General features: G+C 38.6%; 1 protein-coding gene across 3 annotated transcripts; it reads right to left on the bottom strand.

Moving 5' to 3' along the window:
* Window positions 1-1216: 1216 nt before the first annotated feature.
* Window positions 1217-10908, bottom strand: LOC136446093 (myosin light polypeptide 6-like). 3 transcript variants are annotated; one of them, XM_066444366.1, is made up of 7 exons: window positions 10807-10908; window positions 10675-10702; window positions 6477-6614; window positions 5889-6059; window positions 4907-4984; window positions 3786-3817; window positions 1217-2454 (listed from the first exon to the last, which is right to left on the bottom strand). In XM_066444366.1, the coding sequence occupies exons 1-7, from the start codon at window positions 10807-10809 to the stop codon at window positions 2446-2448; spliced, it is 459 nt and encodes a 152-aa protein (XP_066300463.1). In that variant the 5' UTR covers window positions 10810-10908; the 3' UTR covers window positions 1217-2445. The 3 variants fall into 3 exon arrangements, with proteins under 3 accessions (XP_066300463.1, XP_066300462.1, XP_066300464.1); XM_066444365.1 differs by lacking the exon at window positions 3786-3817 and adding an exon at window positions 4369-4400; XM_066444367.1 differs by lacking the exon at window positions 3786-3817.
* Between the last annotated feature and the right edge of the window lie 661 nt (window positions 10909-11569).

Consider the following 11569-nt stretch of genomic DNA (forward strand, 5'->3'; position numbering starts at 1 on the left):
TCAAAAAAGTAAGTCACCCTTTGTCCCTCTGTTTGGTACCAAAAACCTGCTTGGCCCATGGACTATAACTGCATGTGTACGTCGTCGACGGCATTTCCAAGGCGACAGTTTGTTAACGTTCGAACTTCGAATGTAACAGTTAAGTTCGAGTTTGAAGTTCGAACGTACGCAAACTGTCACCTTGGAGATAACGACGGCGACGTCACAAGTCGGACGTTCTGTTGACGTCTCCATGTTCGATGTTTGCTTCTGTTTACGTTTCGCCTGCGAGGTGGACAGGTGTGTCCCTTCAGCTTCAAAGTCTACGAAAAACGGTTCTCAGACAAGGCTATGTTTTGAAAACAAGGTTTGAAAAGCTATCTTACCTTAAACGTGATGTCGTTGCTGAACATTATGCGCCATAGGTTATGTAACCGCACGTTTCAACTTCAGTTGTGATCAGCCGAAGTTTAAGTTCTTTTCATATTTTGGTTGACCTTGACCAAGTGTGATTCTAAGGCCTTCTTATGTTGTGTCACTTACAACGGGCTATTATACTAGACTTCGTGGGGGTTACTCTATGTTGTTTATAATTATTAGGATCGATTATAACATGGTTGAAAATGTTAAGACCTTCGTGAAGTGATTATTGTGTTTGGTGTTTGCGAGACCGTTGAATGGTCAGGAATGCCTACTTCTACCAGTTGCAGTTCTAATCCATTCCGCTGAGTAACATTGGCGTCCTTGTACCGGTCGCAGCGAGTTGGAAAAATTAACAGACAAGATAAACGCTGTCTTTAACAAACGGGGAGTCTCAGAAAGCGATAACTTAGCAAACGTTTGGTGCTATATTGACCTTCATTTTGGAAGTACACATGTATGTCCAAAAACCATGACCTTATTGGAGGAATTGACCGTATTGGACAGAGGCGCGCACACACACACATGCACACCACACACACATGCACGCCACACACACATGCACACCACACACCGGCACACCACACACACACACACAACAGTAAAGTTACAACTTCAGGTCAGGCTCCAAAGGAAAAGGCTCCACACAGTACTGACAGTACATCTTCTCTTCCAAACACGATCGCAGATACAAGGGTAATATACTAATTAGCATAAAGCCCTAAAATCTTACATGTCATCAACTGACAAATGCAGTGAGCTTGGAACATTTCAGAAATATGAGCACATGAAAAACAGCCACTGAAATCCATAGAAATACTAATATCAAACTTTATTACAGTAACTAGCACACCTGTACCAATTTGCTTGAGAGCAATTTAAAGCAGGGAAAATTGACACTGCAAAAACAGAGGTGTATAACCTCTGCTACTTAGCATAACTTGTACATTCAAGATGGATCCTTGTTCATGATGTCATATCTAATCATCTAAATAGGGGAACGGTCATAGGTCATGGGGCAAAGGTTACAATTGGTATATCTTCAGTCTTGTTAAAATGTTATATTTGGAGAACATATTCTTCTATCTCTCATACAGTTGCTACAGCACAGAAATACATACATGTACTTCTTTTTCTATTCAGGGGTCATATTGTGACATTGCTAGTAGGGAGCGCTTTTGAGTACCACGTTTTTATTTGGAACAACATCAAGATAAGTCCTAATAAGTTTACCGTTTATCTACGACCTCAAGAAAGTAAATAAAATATATGGTCTATCACCTGTAACAGTGATCACAACCTTTTCTTCAAGTTGTAAACCTCTTTTGAAATCTCTAGTCTAGCACGCTATGAAAGCAGATTTGCATAAGTTACACTTAAGTAATGACTACTGTACTTCCTAGTACATCACACGCTGACTGTACTGTTGTTTCTTGTGTAGGTATCAAAACTAGTTTTCGTAAAGCCACCCTATGGTGGGGGTCCAGGACAATGGACGTTCCCTCACACCATTCTGAAGCCAGACCAGTCCAGCTTATAACTCACCTGGGGACAGCGCCTTCTGTGATTGACACAATATGCTAATTTTCCTCAGTTTAGCTCTAGTCCAATCCTTGGGTCTTAAAATGTCTCCGAAGGACAAGTAACCAGTCAAGTCTACAAAATCTGAACAAAGACAATTTTTACAAGACTAAACAACAATCTTTAATAAGGAATTGGAATGTTTTACACAAGTGAAGATGTAAGTTTAAAAAAAAATTAGATTATGAGTCAAAGGGCTGCTTTGTGACTACATGTAGATTTCCATCAAATGATTTCCAAATAAAATTCTCACAATGCTCCATTTAGCATATTCTTAAAATGTGAGCAACTTTGATTTCATTATCAATTCATAACAAAAGCTAGAATGAATAGGGCATTTCCTATGTATTACGACTCAGATTAAATTGACTGGTCTGGCCTCTCTTTCATGATTTTGCTGTTTGTGTCAGTTGATCACGTCCGTGCTCGTCAAGCATGGCGTTGCTCAGTTGGACACCACCATCCTTACAAACTCTGTAAACAAACAAACAAACAAACATAAACATTAGGCATACAACTTTAATATTCATCTGAAGGACAGCCAGTAGTTACCCATCTGAGTAATGAGGCTGTTGTAGTTTCTTTTAACGTGTTGGAGGCACCTCCTCGATCACGGGACCCCCCCATTTACGCCCCATCCGAAAGACATTCCATAATGTATCACCAACAGGGATGACATGAAATGGCTCCTCCCTTGAGGTGTTGCCAAAAAGTTGTGTATAAAAAACTTGTGATAGTTTTTTTTTCACTTTCTGCTGAAGCCATATGTTCAAAGTGCAATGTGGGATTAGGAGCCACATGGAAAAACGAATTGGGGACGATAATTAATCTGCTGGGCAAAATACATTGATCATGTTTTAACCTAAACCAAAATAACAAAATCAGGAAGATTCAGCATAAAAACTGTTTCGTGAACAAAAAGCCAAACACCGGAAAAGAATCTCACACTCTGCCTTTCTCTTCATCTAAATTTTTCAAAAAACATGTAGTGTATCACTGAATACATTTCTAGAAAAAATATTAAATAATCATAACAGCATGGATGGTTAATGGATTGATACCATGCAGTTAGTAAAATCAACAACTTTCTGTGCATTGGATATGTTAATAAGGCAATTTACGCTTTCCTAAAGGACTGTCGTTATTCGTTAAGGCCCCCTCTTTCCACTAGACGGCCACTGCTGAGCAACCATTGAGCAGCCAAAACTGGATTTGTGACCCATGATTTTATAATAGAAATATGATGCAAGTATGGTTAAAGAGACAACAAAACATACAAAACGTAAAAAGACTTGTTCTTTATCAATGAAATTCATACATGTAGAATGACCTTGCAAATATTTGGTCGCACAGTGGTGTAAGCCTCTAGCATCCCCCACCAATCGACGTCTTCGAAACTCAGATTCGCATCAGCCATGACCCGACAAGTTGCTTCCTAGTTTGCTTTAACGAATAAATTTGGCAAAACAAACTCGCCAGTGAGATGCGGGAAGGTGTCAACTTTTTAATAATGTTTTCAGATGGACAATTTTGGCAGTTTGGAAATGATACAAGCCGACCACCATGAAACCAACTACTTGCCATGGCAACGTTAACTTAGAAAGCAATTTGTCGGGTCATGGCTGATTCGAATCTGAGTTTCAAGGAGGTTGATTGGTCGGGGTGTCTAGTGGAAAGGTGGTGTAAGTTCTGTTTGGATTGAAAACTTAAGGCTGGAAGAAATAATTGTTAAATGTTTATCATTTTCTGTTCAAGGCATGGCTATGCTTTGCTACAGAGCAAATACATTCATGCCACCGCCTTACCCTATTCTCTGCAATAACCATTCGGATAAACTCTGGGAATGAGGTAGAAGTAATATTAATATTAATAGATGGCACACACATGAAGAATGAAGTTATGGTCAAAAAGAAATCAAAAGAAAGCGGTACTCTCTGAAATTTCATAGAGATTCAACCTTCCTATAACATTGTCCACATACAACATTTTCAGACAAAAAGGAACCAAGCTTTTAATGCAAAAGAAGGTCTCATATACAAAATGATTTTTCTTCCAAAGTTTTTTTATAAAACATACTTCTTCGTGAACTTACAGAAATATGTACCCTTTTCAATCCAGAGTACAATATAATGATCATCTTTAAGTTTTCATCTTAAAATTCAATCATAGAATCCTTCCAATCAATCTTTGTTCTCTCAGTTTAATTAAGAGCAAATTTCTTAAACCTTCGGATTTTGGAAGGGTTAAAATGAGGAGTACCACTTTCCCATTAACCTTTGTCATCCTAACTGCTGAAAAGAGCAAACACTTCTATATCGGTGGTCGGTATCACAAGGGTTTAAACCATGTCCCGTACAGCAAGCACAACTCGTGCACATGCTTTCTTACCCTGTGGGAATATACCACTTCATGGACAAACTCTGTGACAAAAGACGGGGAAATACAGAAACAAGAAACGAAACTTACTACAATGGAAAATTCTACAAGTCTATTGGCACAGAAACAAGAAATAACACTTACTACACTAAGGTACAAGGAAAGGAAAACCCTACATATCTTTGCCACAGAAACAAGAAATAAAACTTACTACAATCAAAACATTTACAAACCTAAACAGAACAAGATACCTCACACAAAATACTAAGTACTAAAACTTACTACAATTAAAACCTGAACAGAACAAAATAACTCACACAACATAAGAAGTCTGACTACACTAACAGACATATTTGCAAATCTTTGGGTGTGTTTACAAACAAAAGGAAGAAAATCACATAAAACCAAAAAAATTCTTAGTATCACAAAGTCCCTTTTCACATTTTCAAACCTGCCCCTCCCCTGCATTCTGAAATGGAATGTCTCTTACAGGGAATAGCATATGTGATAAGGAATGTTCCATGTAGAATAGAGGGGGTTTTCTTGTTACCTTCATAGTTAATCATGCCATGTTGGTCCTCCTGTCCTGCCACCAGTTGTTCTACTTCTTCTTCTGTCAACTTTTCTCCTGAAGATCAAAGGAGACAAAGGAAACAATAAGAATCCTTTTAAGACATTGCTAAGTCAGTAGACTGTAGTCCATAACTGAAACTTCATGTAAGTGAACAATTCCACAAAATCTGTGACATCTAGTCACCATTCTTTAATAATGTACAAATCTAAACTAGGGAAGAGTGTCAGAAATTTCTAAATACTCAAGCAAAAGGAGTCGTTTTTATTAGTTTTAAACTTCTCCCTACTGATGTCCCTTTGCAACAAGAAATTTGTGTCGGTTACAAGTTTAGGCAGCAGCGCGAAGGTTAACTGCAGACTGAATTTTTCCAAATGATCATTTTTGATAATCAATAACTGTAGAAGTAGTAGTCCACTGTTTTCTGCTGCTGCAGTAGTAGAAACATCCTGCAGCCACATTCAGTCTTCCTTCAGTCCCTTCCACTTTGTCCGATTTGCTGCGAGCTCCCTTTAAAGATCCCGTAAGTTTCTCTCTGACCGCAACGGTCCTTGACCTCTTTCCTTCAGGACTAAGTCAGATCAGGGGGCTGACCGTTTGATACATGAGTCAATGGACGATAATCAAGCCACAACCCCCTCCCAATCTGCGTAGCTGAAAATTCATCTATTTTGACAGGGCCTTATTTTCACATTAGGAAGGAAAAGGAGACTTTCCCAGGATAGTAAGTTTGCACTCGAAACAAGTCTGCTGAACAGTAGTATTACAATGGAAACGCATATTTCAAGTGACATGATTTCGTAGTGAAGAGAGAACTACAAAAAAGGGAAAATAAAATCACCGTGAACATTTTCAACTTTACAGTATCTCACCATTCCTTGACAAAGACTGGAGTTGGCCACTTGAAAAAAAAGGCCAGTTTCTTGTGAAATTACAGTTCCACTTTGATTAACGATCTTACCCAGTGTTGTGAGGACGTGCCGCAGCTCAGCGCCCACTATCAGCCCGTTGCCGTCCTTGTCAAAGACCTTCAGACCCTCCACAAAGTCCTCAAAGGACCCGGCTTCCTTGGAGTGCTTGGCAAAGGCCTCCAGGATCGGCAGGAATTCCTCAAAACTGATCCTGGAGTTGTCTGTGAGGAGGATTAATATGCTGTGTTAAAGTGTCATCTACTAATCACCAGTAGTTTAAATATTTTGTACATTGACTTACTCTAAAGAATTATAGTACATGTACTTCAGTCTAGGTAAGAAAGAGTTAGTAGTGATACTGTTTGGTACATGTACATGTACATAATAAAAGCTTCATCAAAACCCATATGGGAATGATGGACAATATCATAAATTCATTGCACCTAAAATTAACGATCTTTGATTTTGAAATTTCACCTTTGCCGCTGAAACAATAGTCAGTGTCTGTTTGAAGGTACAATGAATTCACAGAGGAAAAGTGACCACAAAATATCACAAATATTTTTAGAGTTACCATTAATAACAACTTTAACATTAAAGGTCAAAAGTGTGGATTTTTTCTAAATGTGACCCCTCACCTCTGAACTCTGCGGAGACCTTCTTGACCTCAGCGTTGGTCGGGTTCTGACCCAGAGACCGTAACACCTCAGCCAGCTGGCCCTTGTCTATTTTCCCATCCCCCCTCTTGTCAAACAGGGAGAAGGCCTCCTGGAATTCTGCACAAACAAAACAACAACAGTCTTTAACTTGACCTTCAAAGTGTCAAGGTCAATCTAATGCACATGTCCCAGCTGCCTTCCAATACACATCAACATTTGCTTGACATTCGGGGCTTGAAATATTGTGTGCACATGCACTGCGGTGCACCCAAAATTGGAGCTGTGCACCTAATAATATTTTACTGCTGGTGCACCAGTGCATCTAGATATTTGACAAATTGAGTAGGGTAACATATGTAAAGCTACTGTTGCACACAGTTGCATTACTGTGTTGTGCACCAAATCTTAATTTCTCTGCACCTAGATTTTCAACTAAGGTGCAGCAGGTCACCTATTTCCAAAAATGAATTTCGAGCCTTGACATTTCAAAATAATGAAAATGTTTTCTGAAGGCATTTCATCATGTAAGAAATAGGTAATCTAAATACTACATTTGTATAGCCTACTTCATTATGTACATTAGGTTATTGCATATATTATTCTAAAGTGCATGTGATTGACATGTCATATGAGGGATTGATATAACATGGTTTTATGTAAATGAATGCCCTAGGGAAGGTTGGGTGTGGCAATGTCAAACAAAAATTCTATGTTCAGGTTACACCAATGAAATGAAATCCTAGTAGAGTCCTCTTTCTTGGGACATCATTGTGGGAAGACATCTTCACTTGTAAGGTTATCAAACTTTCAAAGGGCTTTTTTTTAAATCCTGTATCATGTGCCATGATCACTACTCTCATCTCCCAAATAAACGTACCGGTACGTTTATTTTTTTCAGCCTCAAAATCCACCCAGTACGTTCTCATTTTGGACGGTACGTTTATTGTTTTCTTGAAAATCAAAATTTTGCTAACCTAGGATCCCCTTAAAATTTAAAGCTTGGGTTTTCCTGCCCATATTTCCCCTGCATTTTTGCTCATAACTCGCTATTTTTCGACCATGCGGCGTTGATATCCCGGCCACTACAGAGGCCGCTATGACCCGGCCTTTGTGAAATCCCGGCGGAACTCGTAACGTATCGGTCGATCACTATGGACACTACAAAGTCAACGTTGTTATTCACTTATTGGGAGAAAATAAGACGCCACACTGACGTTTTGAAATGCAATTCTTGTTTCATAAACAACTTTGACAGTCTCTGTTTACATCGTAAACCAAAGCACGCTGATCAGAAAAGAAACATGCCAGCGGCGCACAGTAATATTTAACGCATGTAAATTTCTCTACTCACGTGAGATACAGTCTTTCCCAAAATGAAAATATAAAAACAACACCACGAAAAATCTGTGTCTTAGCATGAAAAATTGTATAATGTCTTTCAAAATATATCAAAACATTTCAATCCTACCACAAACAGGAAAACTTAGCGCTTGGAAAATCGCCACTGTGACAATATCGCAGGACGTGACTCTGGTGGGAAAGTTTTGTCATGGAAGAGCTCACGTCGAGGAAGGGGAAACAACTCTTTTTGATCTACAAATAAAACTTCTTTGCCTTAGTCAGAAATATGTTTTGCATTTTTACAAAGAAAGTTTCAATATTAAAGTCTATACATAAAATTGAATTGCAATCTAGTCACCGTTATTATCACTTAAAAATCCTTTAAAAATATCACCCCTCTACAGAAAGAATGTTGCAGTTTTCTAAGAACATCGATGTAGCTTTGTAGCCCCGCCCCGCCCCTTTCTGTCTTCGGCGCCAGCTACTGTCTGGCTCACTCTTTCAAGTGTAACATGAGAACCCTGTGGTTAAAATGTGGCAACATCGTAAGCCTGAGGTTTCTCACAAATTTGTTGACAATTTAGTTTCTCAAAATGAATGTTTTTTTCTACCTACAAGAGTAATTTCTGAATTTCAAATTATTTGGATTGCAACAACAAAAACCAGAACATTATATGATATTGTCCTTGATATTATATGATTATGTCCTTTGACACAACACAATAGTTTGTGGCATGTTATGTTTACAAATCTATGTTTCTATGCATAGAAGATAAATGGCAAGTTGGGAAAGAAAAAAGTTACATCATATACATTGTCATTATAAATTCTTCCTTTTCTCTATGGCTTTTACAAATAAGTTAAGAACTTTACCTGTGATGACCATATCTTCAGGATATTGTAATTTTCTGTTCATGGTCTAAATGTTGACCCAATTTTTCAACATGACTACTATATTTTTTTTTGAAGTGGCAAGGAAGATTACAATTTGAGCATGATGTGTACAGTTATTCTGTTCAATATCTGTCAACTTTACAGGTATGGTCCTCAGACAGGCGTAAATGAATAAAGAGAACCAACAGCTACCTGCTTATCATTTTTCCCTCGGACAGAAGTAGCATGGACACAGTTTATCTGAAAATTTGGTTAATTTCCGGGGGGTATGTTTATTCCGGGGGGTACGTTTATTAGATTTTGAAGATTTGTCCAGGGGGTATGTTTATTCCGGGGGGTATGTTTATTTGGGAGATGAGAGTAATGATCTTACCATGACTCAGTCCCGCTGAATACCCCTTAGGGGGGTAGGTTGTAATGCCCAATACCAAGTCGCCCACTCATATTATACACCCACTGCTGCAATTATATTACAAAACTGTATTATAATAATGCATTTATGGAGTATAATCTCATCAAAGATATGCAAGATAATCTTTCAAGCCCACAAACGGAAAGAGTACTGTGGCAAAAAAATGATGTCATACCTTCCCAAATGATTTTTAAGTGGGCCAGGGGTAACATAAATGTTTATCATTGATAATGCAAATGGTGTTGTTTGCCTAAAAGACATCAGTTTATCATCTTCTCTACCCAAATCACTTAATAACACAAAAGTATAATGGTCTTACAGTATCTTAGCAAAATTATGTTAGTGTAGCATTTCCTCAGAAACTATGTAAATGGAGCCCTGGTTTGCATGGTTTACGTCTAATAATGTTCACATTTAACTTAGCTTCCTAACGCCGCCGCAAGTATGGAATTCCTGTCATTTACCACCATGGGAGTTATAGTATTTTAACCTTCTCCCTGCTGCCTAACTCTGCAACCAATAGAGAATGGGGTGCCAAATGGCTACTTCAGCGTGCTATAGGTTAGTATTTTCCTGCCAAAAGTCTACAAGTCTATTCCCTATTACAATGATTAAGCACTGCAAATGGCAGTAACTCACACATTGACTAATTCCCATGGCCACAAGCAGCTCATCAACGAAATTCAGAGAACGGCATGTGTTCACCATTGACGTTTGCACAAGTGGGGCTAGGACTTCAACCCTTGTTTACGTCAACATTTCCTGGCGGTACTCTTATTTACTTTTCTCAGTCCTGCAGTTTGCCTCAAATCATCCTTCCCTTAAATGTTACATCATTAAAATATGATACAAACGTGAGCAATATAATTTGCACTGAAATATTGATGTATCAGTGAAAAAACAGTTAGCATACTAGTATATGAACGGCACATTTGAATTCTCCCTCGTTAAGGGTTACACAAACTGGGAGAAGTCTTGTGTACACCCTCTGACATTCCTTAGCCATATAAGGTAACTAGTGCAAACGGAGGTCATAGGAAACCAGTCTGCCAAATACCTGGATATTGTACATCCTATGACGTCACCACAGGATGTACCATTCTACACCCTTTTAGGGGGGTTCTTGGTTTAGACTTTCTTATGATTCATACGACTTATCCTCATGCATTTTTTACAATTGACTGGATTTACAATTTTAGCAGAAAATTTTACTCAGAGCATAATAAAATACTACAATGTGAGACATTGCAAATGTACAATTTTTTAAGGTTACATATTTGGTCTGGCCCGCCTAAAAATTGGTCAGTTCACAAGAAACTCCAGCGTTCAAATAAGGAGAAATGTAAACATCTACAGTACCGAAAACTTCATCTAACCTTTAAGTCTTAAGAAGAATCAATCATATCTTATAGTTCTTGGCGTATGGCTCGATCGATATGCATAAAAGTTAACATTCAGTTCTAACAGTTAAGTTGACAGACAGGTTACAAGACGGTGCCAAAATTCGCCGGAAACAAAACGGTTCCCTACCTGAAATCTGTTCCTCCGAAAAGTAAGACTGGAAGAGAATGGAAAGAATAATGTCATTATCAACAGGATAATCAGAAAAATGGATTTAGAGGGTTAGAAATCGACTTATTTAAGGTATTTTAAGGGTCTTACCATCTTCACTGCGGCAGTCTGGGCGGTGTCAGAACGGAAGTACGTAGTAGAGGGTGTCGGGATAGGAGAGGTCAAAGGGGAAATTGTAACTCAACTAAGAGCGACGCTTAGCGACTTGTATGCAAAGTACATATTATCAGCAAATAGATGATCTAGGAACCACACGAGTCAGATTCGTTCCGGGTTGCTTACGTTCACATTTTGTGCAACAGCCTGGTCGCTAGAAGGCAATTCATACGGCAAAATTTGCACTGCAGTGGCAATTTCAGTTTGATTGAAATAGCATGCTGCCGATGGAAAATTATAAATACAAAACGTCTAGCCTTGGTAGACGGTAGGCTTCAGTCAAGGCAGACTACGGCTATTACTTAGGATACGGTGGATAAAACCCAGCTGCAGAATAACTCATCCCACCAAAGAACCACATTGTTGTGATTTCTCTAAATGTGTATTTAGCCTGGATTCAATATCCTATTTAGTTTCTAGTTTCAGTCTGCTCCTCTATTATCGCTACCCTGTCTCGAATAGAGGAGCGAACTTGACTGAATGAATACCAGACAGGCTACATGTATCAATGAGGTTCTATATAACCTCCTTGCATGTATGTATGTGCCCCTGCCTCACCAACAAAATTCCACTCTCCTCAGAACATCTCCACCGTTAGAACTAAGAGGAGACTAATTTGTCCTATGATATGACATTTTTAGTGACCCTGGCCTTACATACATACAGTACATACATCTAAAGTACGAGGAAAGGATAT

This window comes from Branchiostoma lanceolatum, chromosome 12 (genome assembly GCF_035083965.1).
Source record: "Branchiostoma lanceolatum isolate klBraLanc5 chromosome 12, klBraLanc5.hap2, whole genome shotgun sequence".
NCBI lineage: Eukaryota > Metazoa > Chordata > Leptocardii > Amphioxiformes > Branchiostomatidae > Branchiostoma > Branchiostoma lanceolatum.